Raw genomic sequence first — 18,132 nt, 5'->3', positions numbered from 1 at the left:
AATTGCCTTGAGGTGTTTGCTAGCTATGTACCTGGAATGGTTAATCTTTAGCTACACGCTTCCCACTTGGTTAGAGCAACGGGAAACACACTGTGGTCTCCTAGCTTATGAATCCATGTGCTCGACCTGGATGCACACAGAGGTGGTGTGGATGTGAGTATACCGGAGGAGGAAAAAGCCTGCTTCTTTCAGTAGGCCAAACACTCAGGTTAAACAACTGAGTGTTATTACTGGCAGGGTTTCTTTTTCTGTCAAATTGCTCTTTGTATTGTGAGAGACAAGAGCATGTTCATTTCAATAGTTTTTCAGCTTGATTAATGTGGGACAAAATCAGTATGTTATGAAAATATAACATATCTGTAGTTTTGGTGCAAAATTATAAAGTTAAACATCTGTGTAACCTACTGATATACTGCTATAAAGTATTTTTGAAGAGAGGTATGCAAAGAAACTATCACGTACATGAAGTGTATATTTAAAGATTTCTTTTTCATTCTGGGAGCCAGGAATATTAAAAAAAAAAAGTGGCTACATCTAACCATAACATATTATCAGTCATCAAAGAGCACAAATTTTCATCTCATGGAGTTTATTTGTTGATGCTGATTTAAGCTATCATCTGTTTTATCATGTGGAAACATAAGTTATGTGGTCAAAAATATAAAGATTTGAACTAATGTTGATTCAAGTTGTGTTATCTTATCATCTTGTCTTTTCAAAGTGCTTCCAATTGAAAAGGAAAGTATTATGTTTGCAAATCTGTTTTGAAATGTTTGCCAGAGTTTTGGTAATATCTTTATTAAAGATGTTTGTCTCCAGCATCCAGTAAATACGTACTTACATACATATATACATACATGCATACGGTTGGTAATTGGTTTATGTTACATATTAAAATAGTGTGTGCACATAAATAATAGTAATATGCTAGCGATAGGGCAGTTACTACTCAGGGAATATTACAGGTTTTCACTAGAATTATTTAGAGAGAGAGAGTGAATTTAAATACTCTGTAAGAATAAACCAGATAATTTTTAAAGTCTACATGCAGATATAATTTAAATAGCTAACAATTTTCTCCTACAATTGGGACATTAAGCAGTTCTAATTGCATAGGATTGCTTCAAAGAAGAGTCTTTAGGTATTCTATTTAGCGGGCAGAATTTTATTCTTCAGGATGTATTTTCAGACCTAAGAAAGATACCTATTTTGCATACTATCCATGCAGAATCCTCTTTAATTCTTTATCTATGTCTTCGCTCTTTTACATTTGCCATGGAGACATTTTAAACGGTGGTGTGGTAACTGTCTCAGATTCCTCGTAAGTATCTTTACTTTTCAGTGTTGGCTGCAAGAGTGAGTGAAGTAATCTAAAAACAAATGAAAGGCATAGTGCTTTCTTTTGTAATCATAAGCAAAAGCAGAAATGGTGTCCTTTATAACTCCTAGTATATGTAGGAGACTCGAAATTAGATGCCTTCACAAGTCATTCATGCAATTTTAAATGAAATGCAGTTAATAATTACTTGTTTGCTGATGTGGTTATGGGCTGTCTGCTCCCCAGGTACTGGGAGATCGGTGGGCAAGCATCTGTAGGTGGACCGAAGATCGCTGGGTGCTTTTGCAAGATGTCCTCCTAAAATGGCAGCGTTTTACTGAAGAACAGGTGAGTCATGCATGGAAATTGTATCAGTGAAAGACTTGGTAAAATGGTAAATGGGTAAAGGAAAACATACAATGATCTACTTCAGTAATTATTTATTTTCTTTTTTGAATTGCTTGATTTCTTTCAGTGCCTTTTTAGTGCGTGGCTTTCAGAAAAAGAAGATGCGGTGAACAAGATTCACACAACTGGTTTTAAGGATCAAAGTGAAGTGTTATCAAGTCTTCAGAAACTGGCTGTATGTATTTTTTTACTTTCAAACTTTTTTTTTTAAACCCAGTAGTTTACATTAACCCCATTATTTGGTCTTTTTATTCTTCCTAATCTTAAGCCAAATGTTCATTGTTTGTGCTTAAGTCATAGTCTATTCAGTTGTATCATATTGTAAATTTTCTTAATTAAAATAGGGACAGCTATATTATCTTAGACAGCTTGGGTTGCTATAACAAAATAACAGTGGTGTGGTGACTTATACAACAGACATTGGGTTTTGGTGAGGACCCCTTTCCTGATTCGCAGACTGTAACTTTTTACTTTGTGCTCCCATGGTGGAAAGAGAAGAGACTTTGGTGTCTTTTTCCCATTTAAAAAAAAATTTAATTTGAAAAATTGAGATGTAATTGATGTAATTGATGTATCACATTATATTAGTTTCAGGAATACAGCGTAATGATTCAGTGTTTATGTATATTACAAAATGTTTGCCACAATTAATTACCATTCAGCACCTCACATAGTTACAATGTTTTTCTCCTGTGATGAGAACTTTAAAGATCTATTCTTTTAACAACTTTCAAATACCCAATATGTTATTATTAACTGCAGTCACTATGCTGTACAGTGCATTATCAGTACTTAATTATTTTATCAGTGAAAGTCTTATACCTTTTGACCTATGCTCATGCATTTCCTTCTCTTATAAGGGCATGAACCCCAACATGGGGGCTCCACCATCATGAGCTCATCTAAACCTAATAACCTCCTAAAGGCCTACATCCTGATACCATCACATTTTTTGTGTGTATCTGGAGGTAGGGTTCAACATGTGAATTTTGTGGGGGCACAGGCATCCAGTCTATAACATTACATCCATGGATGCTCCCCCACCCCCACCAGTTCATGTCTTTCTCACATGGAAAATACATTCATTCTATCCCATGAGCCCTGGAACTCTTAAATAGGAGAAATAGGAAAAAAGGAGCGGGTGACAGGTCCCATGAAGATCGAAAACACAGCAAGGAAAATTCCATTAGATCTTAAGCCTCAAGAATAATCCTCTTTGAACTGAGGCACTGCCCTCCAGGACCACTGGAGGAGCAGCATCACCTCCAGAGCTGCACTGGGGGCCCCACCTCTTCATTTCCACAGGGCACCACCCATGTGGTCTTCTGCAGCAGCCCTGCCCACGGGACTCTCTCCAGTGGACCTGCTCCTGAGGTACTACTGGGTAGAGGCATCCTGCCCCATGAACTGAAGAAGTAGCCCTACCCTTTGAAACACAGGAGGAGCTAGCCCTCCCTTCTGGGCCTGTGGTGGGAGTGGTAGCTCTTAGGATCTCTGAACGACCTACATCATTCTTCCCTTTTCTTGAGCAATAGCACATGTTGGACAGCCTTCCTTCATTCTGTCCAGTTTTCTCCGTTTCCTTGAGTCCCAGCTGGCAGTGTTGCTGTTGGTATAATTCCATCTCTCTTCCTGCCTTCTGTTGAGATGGCTGACTAGGTCTCTGGTTCCCACCCACACTAATCTTATCAAATGGTCAGTCAGCCATACACTTAGTGTTCTCTTCCGAACATATTTTCTCATGTTTTGCAATATGGATAGGTTGAGAATTTTCCAGATCTTTAAATTCTAGCATTGTTATGCCAAATGATTATTCTTCAATTCGTTTCTTGCTTCTTGCATTTTACCCTAAGCAAGAGATATCCTGCCACTCCATCAATACTTTGCTTAGCTATCTCCTTAGCTAAATATCCAGTTTCATCACCCACAAGTTTTTCCTTCCACAAAATGTTGGACATCTGCCTTCCAAAAAAATATTGGACATCAACACAATTCAGCCACATTCTTTCCCACTTTATAACCAAGATCATCCTTTCCTTCATTTCCAATGATATTTTCCTCAGTTGCCTCTGTGAGTTCATCAAATGACCTTTATCATCCATACTTACAGCAAAATTTATGGCCACCTTAATTTATGTATTCTCTAAAAACTTGGACATTTTCCAGATCTCCTCTTTTCTAGCAGAGCCCTCACCAGAATTGCCTTTAGGAGTCCTTTCGTGTTGATCTCAGCTTTTTCTACTGTGCCCCTCAGAACTCTCTCGGTCTCTATCCATTACTTAGTTCCAAAGCTGTATATACATTTTTAGGCATTTGTTACAGCACCACCCCACTTCTTGGTACCAATTCCTGTGTTAGTCATCTCAGACTTCTGTAACACCACTTCTGTGGTATTCCACAGACTGGATGGCTTAAACAACAGACATTTATTTCTCACACTTCTGGAAGCTTGGAAACATGACATCAGGGTGCCGACAGGTTTGGTTCTTGGTGAGGGTCCTTTTCCTGGCTTCTAGACAACACTTTCTAGCTGTATCCTCACATAGCAGAGGTGGAGGAAGATCAGGTGTCTCTTCCTCTTCTTCTAAGGGCACTGATCTGATCATGCTGCTCTTCTCATCTAAACTTAATTACCTCCCCGAAACCCCATCTCCTAATATTACCACAGTAGGCACTTAAGACCTCATTCCATGAATTTTGGAAGAATATCAACACTAATTCTGTAAGATAAAGACATGTGGTTTTTCAAAAACGAAAATTGTACTTTTGAAAAAATACAGTATACCTGGAAGATTTCAGTTAAAATGAAAAGTAACGCTAGGAACGTCCTAGAAGGCTTTGCTTATGCCTTCATTTGGAAAACTAGAAAAAACACTAAAGCAACCCAAATGCCATTAATTATAAGTACTTGTATATTTTGAGAAATGAGGGAACTTTGGCAATAAAAGGACATCAGGGAGGGCTTCAATAAGACATTTCAGTTTAAGTTGAAACTTATAGGGTTAGAAAAGATTTCTAAAGCTTCTCTTCCACTGTGAACTTTATTATTTTGCTGTAAAGGAAAGGGAAGTGTAATATTAAGAACTTAGTTTTTCTTTTCTTCTTTTTTTTTAAGATTTTATTTTCTTACTTGACAGAGAGAGAGAGGGAGGGAGAATGAATGAAGGGGGGAAGGGGCAGAGGAAGAAGGAGAGACTCTTAGAATTCCTGCTGAGTGCCGAGCCCTATGTGGAACTCTATCCCCAAACCCTTGGGTTTTTACCTGAGCTGAAACCACGAGTTGGACGCTCAACTCACTGAGCCACCCACATGCCACAAGAGCTTAGTTTTTCAAATAAAATATTCCATAGTCAGAATTTCTTCTTATTTTTATTGATAGACCAGTTCTATCAAATGCTAACTTGATGTTAACTCTAATATAAAACAAAGGTCTGTTATAAATGTTTTATAATTTTACCTAAATGAACCTATTCATATCTGTATTGATATTGTATAATATAATTAAATCATTTATTTAATGCTTGATATTGTTTTACCAAATATTTATTTGTATCATACATTTTTTTGATCCATAGTTACAAATCTTATGTTTTTAATTTAAAATAGATTCACTAATGTATTACTTGTTACTACAAGCTAGCTTGTTATGGAAAAGAATTCATTCCTCCAAAAAAAACACCATGCTTTCTGGGGTGATTTGACCACTAAAGATAGATTTCAGAAAGGTCATCTCTATTTGTACCAAAAGAATACAAAAATGTCAGTGATATATTTGTAATTTTTTTCCACAGTTGATGGGGAGACACTGAGAATTTGATAACAATCATATTTGCATTTTTGTAATATTCTTCGGTATGAAGGAGGCCAATTAGTAGAACTGAGCTAAGTAGCATTGGGAAGAGGACAGGGAACAAGATAGGTTATTTCAGAAGAAGATACTGAGGCCCAGGAAAAAACATGTGGCATGCATAAGATATCATAGAACATGAGTAGCAGAGTGAAACAGCACAAAGACATCCAAACTCAGGTCCAGCCATGTTAAGCTATTTCAGAACTCCTCGTATCATGTGATTCCTTGACAAAAAAAAATTGCAATTAGAAGTATCGTTTAGAATGATCATGTGCTACTATATTGACATTTTAGTCAATAAAAGACTTTACTAGCCTCAGGACCATGAAAATACTCTTTTAGCAAAGTCTCAATTATTTTCCAATATGATTAAAATTCAAATTATGTCACCTTGCTTGTGAACAAAGTGAAAATATGTTTTGTATAAGTCTTACCGTTTGATAGTTTAAGCCAATTAACAAAACCTGACAGCTGGTCTAGAATTTGAGGTAAAATTCCCCTGCTGACTCAGGCAGTGAATAAGAATTTAATGTTCATTAAAATATGTCACAATCTGAGACCCAAAACAGGTACCATCTGTCACCATTTCCTACTACATACCTAGGTATAGATAGAGTGTGTTCAAACTCTCTTTTATTTATAATCAGTGTAATTTGTTTTGAAATATTATCATTAATAGCCTGTGGGATCTCCTACTTTTCATTTGAGGTGGGAACTGAAGAGTCAAGTATTTCATTTCCTTAAGATCTGTGCTTTTATCCAAACCATGTAGATCTATTTTTTTTTTAAATTTTTGTGGTCAAAACTGACCTTTTATTTGTTATAAATGATAAAAAGGAAAGGAAAGAAGAAATGGTGACCCTTATGAGGTGAATTCCAAGGCTGGTAGAATCATGTAGGCTATCATGGGAAGGTCCAAAGTTGAAAGGAAGTGTGCAGCTTCTGTGCGGACTGGTGGTGTTTTGCAGGCAAGGACAGCTCTGGGAAGCCTGGTGATCCGTGAGCTGATGATGTGCAGGGGATACATGGGTACTATGGGGTTGAGGATGGTCTCAAGTAGCTGTGGGACAAATGGCAGGGTTGAAGTACTTATGGTAGCTCAGCAAGTCCCTATTGATAGTGCCGTTGTTCCAGGACTTGATACCTTTGCCTCACCTCCTGTCACCACCACTGAATAATTCATTCAAGTAGAATCAGTGGTTCTCAAAGTGTGATCCCCATACTGGGATCTTGGTAGATCCTGGGACGCCTGAATCTAAGAACACCTGGGAACTTGGTAGAAATGCAAATTCTTAGGCCTCATTCCAGACCTACTGACTCATACAGCCTGGAAGTAGGGCCCAGAAATCTATTTTAGCAAGGCTTCCACGTGACTCTGATGTTCCCTCAAAGAATTTCTGGGCCTTTTGTAAGGATGTGTTCGTTTTGTGCTTTAAATTGTCTTATAACATTGACCAGATAGAACTCGTCTGTTCTGTCTTCTTGAGCAGCATCTCTGCCTCTTGTCTCTCCTTACTACTAGCCTGGTCTTGTTTATTGAGTATGTTCCTGCCTATTTTGGAGGTATGTCCAGGTGCTTGGCTTCTTTGAAAAATAAAAATACATTTCTTCTTTAAGATCCTGGCTGTCTTCTGCTATGTGATAAGTTTTCTAGAACTTCCTCAGTTTTCCAGAGCTCTATGGTCCTCTGGTGCTCCAAGACCTGTGATCAGTTTTTGATACGCAGAAAGACATCTATTTTATACCCTGATAACAAATAACAGTTAAATCATAGTCATTTAATATGGATACATAAAATCCAAACGTAATAGTGTTGGTGGTCAAGGTAGATGGGAGAAGGTAATTCATTACTATGATTTGATGCTGTCATGGGTTTCCTGTACTCTCCTTCTGTTAGCTGTGGTAGGAGAATCCTTCAGGTAGGGCAGATCATGAAGAGAGAGAGTGAGTCAACAAGAGGAAACATTCCCCTAACAAGAGGAAACAAACTGAATCACTCACCTGCCACTACCATTTTGGAAAAGGCAGATCTAAAATTTACTAGATGGAAGCACTCTTTGGTACACTGTTCTTGTCATACAGGTTTAGGTAAAAAATACACTGATTCAGCAATTCTACAATGTCATTACAATAATTCTCTTACTCTACCTCGAGTCCATTTTCCCTAATGTTATTCTTTAAGGGTGATTTGACTCTCCCCTGCCCTCTTTTTTCTGTTGCTCACCAAGTGCTTCTGCATTTGGCTTAATTTTAACACAGATGTCTTAGTTTCATATGCTTCTAAATCTCTTTGGGTATCCAATTAGTTTTTATAGATCATCTAAGCAAAACTGTTTAGGTAACATGAAATTAGCCATAAATTTCAAACACAGATTCTTTCCTCTTCTTCAAACATAACTCTCAGTTCCTTGTTGTAAAATGTTTCCAAAGCATTACACCTTTAGCTTAAACAATGGTGCACCCCGAGCCTTATACATATAGCTATTTAAAGTAGCTCCTTAAGCCCTGAGAAATTAAGCCAAAGAGGATTGTGTGTGTGTATGTGTGTGTGTGCACGCATGCATGTGTACATATGTGTGTGTGTACATACACACACACATATATAATTTTAAGTGTATTTACAATGTCTTTAATTCTATAATAACTTAAAAAAAAACAGAAATGACTTGCAATAAAACAAACAAATGCCAAAAGTTAAAAGAATAAAACAAAAATGAGACACCATGAAGGAATTGGAGGAATCTACAAATTTAAATTCAGGTCCCAGCTCTAGTCAGGGACCTGAACTATTGTTTTACTACTAGTCCAAGTGTGCATTTAAATTTAATGGAGAGCGAGCATGTGAATTAAAGAAACAAATTCGACATACAAAACCAATGTATTAATAAGTTCCCACACTGAGGAAATGGTGATGCAACATGGGGGCTTAAGTGGGTAGGAGAAGAATAAATGAAACAAGATGGGATTGGGAGCGAGACAAACCATAAGTGACTCTTAATCTCACAAAACAAACTGAGGGTTGCTGGAGGGAGGGGGTTTGGGAGAAGGGGGTTGGATTATGGACATTGGGGAGGGTATGTGCTTTGGTGAGTGCTGTGAAGTGTGTAAACCTGGTGATTCACAGACCTGTACCCCTGGGGATAAAAAATCTATGTTTATAAAAAATAAAAAATTAATTTAAAAAAAAATAAGTTCCCACATTGAAAGTTTATTTTGGTATGGATTTTACTTTTAAACCTTAACTCATATTTTGATTTATTGCAAAAGTGAGAAGAAAATAGTGAAAAAAAAATCCTGTAGTTGTTGAGGAAAAATAGGAAAGAACTTCACAACTAGCTTTTGTATCTTATAAAAGGCATGCATGGGGCACCTGGGTAGCTCAGTCAGTTAAGCATATACCTTCAGCTCAGTTCATAGCCCCAGGGTCCTGGAATTGAGCCCCACCATGACTGCCTGTTCTGCAGGAAGCCTGCTTCTCCCTCACTTCCCCTGCTTGTGTTCCAGCTCTTGCTCTCTCTCTCTCTCTCTGTCAAAAAAATAAATAAAATCTTTAAAAAATACATTAAAAAATAAATAGAAAGAAAGGAAAACAGCATGCACTGAGAATCCAGTGTAAAGTACACAAGGTAAAGCAGATTCTGAATAAAGAATGAGCTAATTGAAGGAGACACCAGGGCCTTCTGCAGCTCGGAGCTGTCAGTGCAGTTGGCATGCCAACATGAGCTACATAGAGTATCCTTTGTGGGGAGGGTATTGATTTCTTTGTGTGTGTGACACTTCGGTTCATGAGCAATCGGTACATCTGTTTCATGATAATTTTTCTGCCATGTGTAATATTAGTTGTTCCTAAATTTGCATTTGTTTTGGAAAGACAGGTCTCACTGTTCAGTTTATGTTTATTGTACTTCCTACTGCCAGAAAGAGGGGATTGGAAAGGGGTTGTAAAATAATTTTCTCCTTTCTTTCTTCTTATTCTGTGTTTACAAGTTAAGTCAGGGACTAGTATTTGGGCGCTGAAAATTGGATTTTCCAACGTGCAGGGTAACCTTAATGGATAAGATGAAATAATAAGTTGTCCTTATCTCCTGATTTCATACAAGCTGCTTTGTTTATTCATTCTGTAGCGACCAGAGGGTATGTGTAACCCCTCATAACTCACAGGAACTTTGGAAAAATGAATGTTGTAAAAATTACTCCATAAAACACATATGTATTTAGAAAACATGTGAAGTGATGCCAAAGGATTTGTGTCACACTCAATTACTTAGTTCTATTACTTAATGGGCTTTAAAATTAGCTTTAGAAGATAATTACTCAGATAGCCAAATGTTAATTGAATAACAGATGCTAAAAAAATTGAAAAGTCAGTAAACTGCCCTTTGAGCAACACTACTTTTTTACTTCGAAGTTCCTTAAATATTTTTAAATAGCTCTTAAGTTTCACTACTAGGCGTTTATGCTACATCTGACTTCCTATTTTGTTTTTCATCAAGCTTCTTGGGAAGAATATTTGGATTACAATTTTCTACTTATATTCTTATGGGCTCTTGATCCTTTGCAGGCATGATTACAGTCTTATCTATACAAATGAGGAAATACATACAAAAGCAACTTAACTATAATGTTTTAGAAAATGTAACCCAGGCTTATTACGTATTCTTTCCTATTTTAACAGGCCTTAAGAACAGATCTGGAAAAGAAGAAGCAAACCATGGACAAACTCTGCTCACTAAACCAAGATCTTCTTTCAGCCCTGAAAAACACACTGGTAGCCCAAAAGATGGAAGCGTGGCTAGACAACTTTGCCCAGCGCTGGGATAATTTAGTCCAAAAGCTTGAAAAAAGTTCAGCACAGGTTAGTGATACTAATTACCCTGTAATAAATAATCCTTGAGATTTTTAAAATTTTCAGTAAGAGCACTGTTATAATCCTACGAAAGATATTACTAGACTGGTCCTTGCCAAGTATTCAGTTGAATAAAAACATGGGTCTCTTGGTTGTCTTGGTATTGGAGGATGTGGGGGAGGTGAAGGAGTGAGTACTAAATGACTGAACTAGTTACTGTCTGAGAGTGCATTCCCTTCCTGTTCAGTGGGAAAGAGGATGGGAGTGACTTAGAGTGATTGGACCAAGTGCTCGGGGACTATGTTTCATAACCTAACCCCAAATCCTAGATTTCTAGGAACTGGAGGGTTATTCATTGATCCCTACATTTTACATATGAGAAAAATGAAACTTAAGATGTAAAAATGAATTGTCCAAGTGATGTTAGTAATAGGAACACGGTTAGGGATTAGGTCCTTTCATTTCATGGAAGACCTTGTTCTGTTATCTCAAGTAAGGATCTAATCACTGGGTGTTTTTTCTGCCACAGACAGCTGATTCATAACACAAACACATAGACCGTGGATTAGGAAAGCATCTGTGTTGCATTTGTAGTGTCATAATGTGGTTTTATGTTAAGCATGTTATAAGTTTTGGAAATTTAAAGAAAATGGTGTGATTTTAAAGTAGAAGCTTTTATTATCTGATGTTATTAGTTGGTGAAATCATGGGTCATCATTCAAAATATTAACATTGTACACAATAGTATTTAACATATGAAGCCACATTATTTTCCATTACAGAAACTAACCTTTACTAATTGGTCACAATCCATGGCTCAATGCACCATGCATACATCTCTATTAAAGCAAGGACCACATTCAGTAGCTTAGGCAGTTATTGCCTTTGTTGTCAGACACTGCAGGCAATTTGTCTTCCTGACACTTGACATCTGATAAGTAGCACTTAGGAAATGTTTGTTGAAAGATGCAATGAAGTTTAAAGGATCGCTTCCAAAAATATAATTTAAGAAAATAGGATCAGGCAACATATATGATTTTCAATCACAATCCGACCTCCCTTTTAAAATTAAATTCATACTTAAAATTTTAAAATTTGAAGGAATATAAATTGTAATCATTTCCTATGCAGTCATTGGACATTAATAAAAATTGTTTTCCATTGAATATATTTTTTTATCAGATACTTGATCTAATAGTGATTTTAAAGCCACATCATGATTTGTCTTATTGTATATGATCAGGCCATTGTTACTTTACCTTAGCACTGGCATTTATATAATAAATTGTGAGACATTAGATACTTTGGTATCTAATCTGGTACCTAAAAGTATCTAATATTTTTCAAACCATCAATGATTACATTCCAATATGTACCCAGTGGTTCTGTAGATTATTGCTGCTATAAAATGGTCACTTACCATGTTCAGAAAGATTGGCATTGCCTTACAAAGAAAGTTATTTAAAAAGCATCCCTTTAAAAGGGTATATTTATGGAGATATAACTGTTAACAGTAGGTCATGCTTTTGTTCACTTGCATTATCATATACAGTGCTTTTCAAATGTTTGTCTGCGTAATAATCACCTGGGAAATGGATTAAAATGCTTGGTCCTAGAGAATCTCATTCAGTAAACCAGTAATCTGCATGCAACCTTTGATACTGTCTGCAGAACATATTTTTTTAAATGTTGAATTAACAAGACAATGGCATATGTGTCTATCCCCACATTATGGGTTTTTTCACAGTGCTGCTTGAAATGGGGAAAATAGAGACCTTCCTATCAATGCTATATTTAAATATACCCACTTTCTTGGAACAAGCCTACTTTCTAAGGAGCATTGTGCATGTCATCAAAATGTTCCTGGTATGTTATTCTAGTTTGTTAAAAAAACAAATCCAGAAACCTTATTTTTTTTAAGATTTTATTTATTTATTTGGCAGAGAAATATCATAAGTAGGCAGACAGGCAGGCAAAGAGAGAGAGGAGGAATCAGGCTCCCTGCTGAGCAGAGAGCCCAATGTGGGGCTCCATCCCAGGACCCTGAGATCATGACCTGAGCCGAAGACAGAAGCTTAACCCACTGGGCCAGCCAGGTGCCCCGAAACCTTATTTTTTTAATGGTCTAAAATTATAAGACCCAGGGCACTTACTCACCTTTCTATTTTTGAACTTTTCAAAACCTGTAATAAAACACCACTATCTCTGGTTCATATAGTTCTTTATAAAATGATGTCCAGCATACAGTACAACTTGTGTCCACTGTATTTGCCCATTAGAATGTGATGAGGATAAAATAAAGTCATAGATGTGAAGGCACTTTGGGGAGGAAAAAAAAAAACTTTAGTGCTCTTGATATACAAGGCATACCGTTTAGTGAGTCTGGAGGGCTTGTTGTAGTTCAGTATCATTTTTTAAATCTTTATTTTCAAACATTTAGGCACTAGTATACCAGATTAGAAGGAGGTAGGTATAGATTTGTATTAGGCAAGTTGATTTTTAGAACCCCAAGCTTCAGCTTTTCTACAGTTCGTATTTCAGGTTTTGCTCATTGTTCCTTCCCCCGCCCCAAAAGGAACTATCATAGGCCCAATGCAAATCATTACTGGGCTGCGTTGGGACTTTTAGAAAGATAAAAATGAAGCTACCCGAGGACAGAGTAATGAAAAGGAGATAGAGTGAACCATGAAATAGTATCTTATAACTGAAAAAGCCCTCGATTTTCTTTCTTAAATGTAAAATTGAACTCGACCAAAATTACATGGGAAGGAGTCCAAGAATGTTGAGGGCAAGGTTGTGACTTTGAAGAACAAAGCTCTCTTATATGCACACTCTCTGGTATGTCTGCGGGGGAGGGGACAGGGCTTGTGAGAATCTGTCCCATTAATGATATGTTATTGTGATCTCCTAAAAATCCTTTTAAATATGATTGGTTTAAAAAATGAGCAAAATCTGATAATGGTTAAAATCCAGTAGGATATAGGAATTGTGACCAAGATGACAAGGCATCCGATTGTGCTCATATAAAGAACATTGTGTGCCCGAATTTTTGACTGCTGGTCAGGTCAAAGCTTTGAGGGATTTTGACCTTTTGAAAGAGTAGCATGGCTAGAGATCAAAATATGGAAAAAAATCAGCTGTGAGGCCCTTCTCTTGCATTTCAAAGTCGGAGTTGACTTGAATAATACCTGGACACAAGCTAAGGATGCTTAAGTTAATGAGAAGGCAGTGTAAGAAAATAGAAATACTTTCTGTTTCTAGAAGTTAGGAAGAATAACACTTGCTATTATGGATGCTTAAGATGAGAAAAGAGAACAGAGCTAATATACTCTGGATTGACTTACTTAAAAACTCAAATGACCCTCTGTGTCCTCTAAATTTTTTTAATAAATATGCTTGTTGAAATTTACACAGTTATTTTTTTCTAAATGCTTGTGACTCCAATGAACATATTTTTATCTTGGTTATAATTAGGAAATATAGTCAGAAATTCATTATAGATAATACTTTAAACTTACACATTATTTTAGTGATTTGAACCAATCTTTTCCCCTATTTTTAAATATTTTTTATTATGTTATGTTAGGGTCTTTTTCCCCATTTAAGTGAAATCATAAATACTGTGGAAAGGGCTTAAAATTCATGTGCTTTATAATTCATTGTGGTATTTTATGTTGAACTTGGCCTTAGGTGTTTAAATGTAAAAATATATCTATCTAGATGAGTCCAAATATTCTCTAGTTCTGTCATTGTTTAGTAGAGTAAATTATTTTCTTTGCCAGGAGTAAGGGACATTTTATGACACATGTAAGTTTATACATCTCATTCCCATTTCCTGAATATTTTATTATGTTTCTCTTGATGATTTTTGCAATGTTCTGAACTATAAGCCCAGATAGCTTAAAGCTAAAATTACCGTGCCCAGAATCCTCCTCTCTTTGAACACGAGAGTACATGTCTATATTGTATATTTCTCTAGCTATAGTCACAGATTCTGAAGGAAAGTGATCATTACATATGTATTTATCTATTCTATATCATTGATGTCCTGCTGGGAGTTTTTAAACTCTTGCCAGACATGGTTATAATGTAAAACGTGGTTGAAGATAATAAGCCAGTATGTTTAGTAATACCAGAAATGCAAATACATAGATGCAGAGGTAGTAAGATGAGCATTTATTTATTTGCCTTTCAAGCAATGTTTCAAGCAGACTCCCTACTGAGCTTGGAGTTGGATGTGGAGCTTGATCCCAGGACCCTGAGATCATGACCTGAGTTGAAACACAAGAGTCAGACGCTTAACTGAGCCACCCAGACATCCCTGCCAGTGATTTTAATTAAAAATACTCATAGGGCTTTCCATTGACAACCCTTTTCATTGGTTCCTGAAAGTTCTCCAAGCCTAATCAGCCCAATGCTAATTTTAAAAAAATGGTTTTACAAAACCTAGAATTAAAATAAAATCCCTTGACATTTTAAGTTTCTGTCTTATTCAAAGACTGTCTAAATTCGTGGACTAACCATCTTGAATTTTAGAGCACCTTTTAGTTAATAGCTTCAGTTAAATGTTTTATTAGAAAATTTCCAAGTTATAGCTCAAATAATTTTTGATATTAACTGTATCCTTTTCCTACCTCCAACTAAAGTAGATGTTTGAGAATAGGCCTTGTATATCAGCCTAACAGTTTTTATGTTATAAATTCATTATCTACAACAACATAAAATGTTGTAGGCATTGAAAATTTAAGAGACAAGAACTACTGGACACTCTCATTCCTTTTTTATAAAATGGAAGGTCTGGTTTGGGAAGATCTCCATATTATACCTCCAGTTCTAAATGCCTGTGATATGTTTCTCTTTGCCTGAAATTTTATATAAAACTCTGGAGTGATCCGTGAAGAGATTCCAGCTCTTTCTGCTATATCAATCTCAGAGTCAGCTGGAAGATGATAATGAAAATAAAATTCTCTTCCTGTAAAAATAAGACTGACTTCTGAAATGTGTACATTTAACTCATCGTGAGTACCCTGTATTTAAAATACGCTGAAGATAAAATACTCAGCATCTATGTGATGCATCTATTTTCTACTGAAAATAAACAAAATAACACAAAAAGAAAAATACACATTTTCCCTCAAAGTACACTTGATCATCTGCATCCCTAGTTAAAGCATGTGTAAGAATGTGTTTCATTATTTCATGTCAGACGGTGTGTAGAGGAAGGTCAAGTGCATCAGAATAAATAAATGTCATTGGTTCCTCAATTTTTACAGATGCAGTTAGTTCACATAGTCACTCAAAATCTGTGTTTAATATGAATCCTGAAGCCAACATGAATCTCTTCTTTTTTGACAACTGGTATGAAAGATAATATGAAGTGAGGGACAAAATACCTGAAACTGGACAGACAGCTTTATCGAATAAACCTTTTTAATTGTTATATAATATTTTATTTCAAATGGGAGAGTTACATCTGTTTTGATGTCTTTTGAATATGGACTTTAAATGTGTTCATGATTCCAATGTTATCTTTTCAAGAAAGTTATATTGCCTTATGATTAGTATCAAAACCAGAGAGTAATTAATAATGACATTTAGTTATCAAGCCACTCCCATGAAGTTTAACACTTATGTATGCTCCACTTAGCTATGATAATTCCTCTGCCCTTGGTCCTGGGATAGAGTATTTTATAGCCTCTTGATTAATCACCCATCTTCCTTTGTGAGCACTTGATCTTTTGCCCCAGGTTTCTGATAAAGTTCAGGGTATAAATTCTTTCTGTTGCTTAGAGTTGTAAATCCATACACCATCAGATATTTGAGCCTTGTGCTACTGTGCCTGTGGAGATGGTTTTAAGCCAGGCTACCAGTTATCAGCTAAAGCTGTTGCTATGATTATTCAGTATATTTCAAAATGTAGAACCACAATTCTTCCATACCCATTAAAAGTCAATTGATCACTCTAAAGTTATGTATAAAAAATGACACAACATAAACCTCTGATCCACAATTGTCAACCTGAATAGATTGTATTAAAAATTCAGGTGTGTACCATTTACATTGATATAAATAGAACTGGAAGGGATTATAGTAGGTGAAGTAAGTCAGGCAGAGAAAGACAATTATCATATGGTTTCACTTATATGTGGAACATAAGCAATAGCACAGAGGACCATAGGGGAAGGGAGGAAAATCGAAAGGAGGAGAAATCAGAGAGGGAGATGAACCATGAGAGACCATGGAACCTGGGAAAAAATCTGAGGGTTTCAAAGGGGAGGGCGCTGGGGGGATTGGATAACAGGGTGGTAAGTATTAAGGAGGGTATGTGGTGTCGTGCTTAACTGATGAATCCTTGAACACTACATCAAAAACTGATTATGTACTATACAGTGGCTAACTGAACATAAAAAAAAATTCAGGTATATTTAATTTGTTTGATTTTTCCCAATTTTAATTAAAATATATTAGGAGCTGAAGGGCATTAAAAGGTGGTCATATGCCATGTTGTGCATTTTCAGTCTTCTTCTGACTTCGTATATGCATGTTTGTGTATATAAATTCACCCTCCACTTAAAGGAAATTCATCATTCAGAAATCTGAACAGGTATAGCAACAAAGGAACACCTACTAAGAGTGGGATAAAGGAACATTGACACTTGGCTTTACATTTTTGCTCTGTCTCTTACGAGTTGGAACTGCCCTAAAATTTTACTTCTCATCTATAAAATGGGAATAGTCATAGTACTTACTCTTTGGTCCATGAGGAAATAGCAGCTACCACTTAATAAGCCTGGATTGCATGTACTATTCTAAGCATTTTAAGTAAGATAATGAATGCAAAACACTTAGCATACATGCCGTGGATATGCAAAGAGCTTTGTAATTGGTCGATATTCTTACACACATTATTATTCTTATAATAATGAAAATGATAAGATAAAGTAGGTAACTGATTCTTCATAGCTCGAATCTGTTTTAGTAAATTTCTTTAAAGGTTCAAATAGTAGAATATCTCACACTGCAATAAGTAGAAATCTTTAACCCCCCCAAATTTATAAAGGCAAGGATATTTAAATAATTAATTGGAAAAATAAAAGATACAGTTAAGAATATAGCCAAAATAAAAGAAAAAGAACCAGCACCCACAAAGTTAATTCAAAATGTAAGAGCTGGGGGTAAAGACAGCTAGTCAAACCGGTTAAACCAGAGACAGTGGTTGATATGTTTCCTTTCATTGTATGCCGTTTTATAATCTTTAAACGGGCTTGAATGTACATGTATTTCCTTTTTGAAATGTGTGTTTTTCAACAAATGGAAGAGAAGATGACAAGAAAGAATTTTATTGAGAGTAGTTTGATTTCTCTGTAACAACCAAAGTTATATAACCTTATTATGCAATAAGATGTATACCCTAGAACTATCAAGAGAGTGAGCAAATGCTCTTCCAGTTTTTCCCACAGTGAAAGAATTTAACTTTTGGAAGCTAATATAGGTGACCTTATGAGTAAGAAGGTTCAGTAGAGAAAAAAATTTAAATTTTCTACGAAGGGTTATGCTGAAAATAAATAAATTTAATCAAAAAAATTTTCTACTAAGGAGCCTCTGGGTGGCTCGGTCATTAGGTGTCTGCCTTTGGCTCAGGTCATGATTTCCAGGTCCTGAATTAAGCCCCACATTGGGCTCTCTGTGGGACAGGAAGCCTGCTTCTCC

General features: G+C 36.1%; 1 protein-coding gene across 5 annotated transcripts in view; it reads left to right on the top strand.

The window, feature by feature from the left end:
• Positions 1-18,132, top strand: part of DMD (dystrophin) — a 2,094,983-nt gene that overhangs the window by 651,152 nt on the left and 1,425,699 nt on the right. For all 5 annotated transcript variants that reach the window (XM_032330377.1, XM_032330378.1, XM_032330375.1 and 2 more), the window contains exons 14-16: positions 1,565-1,666; positions 1,794-1,901; positions 10,252-10,431. In XM_032330377.1, the coding sequence (XP_032186268.1) occupies positions 1,565-1,666; positions 1,794-1,901; positions 10,252-10,431 (390 nt within the window). The remainder of the gene's footprint in view (positions 1-1,564; positions 1,667-1,793; positions 1,902-10,251; positions 10,432-18,132) is intronic.

This window comes from Mustela erminea, chromosome X (genome assembly GCF_009829155.1).
Source record: "Mustela erminea isolate mMusErm1 chromosome X, mMusErm1.Pri, whole genome shotgun sequence".
NCBI classification, from domain to species: domain Eukaryota; kingdom Metazoa; phylum Chordata; class Mammalia; order Carnivora; family Mustelidae; genus Mustela; species Mustela erminea.
Note: the sequence above shows the minus strand (reverse complement) of the source record. Positions and strands in the feature narration are given on the sequence as shown.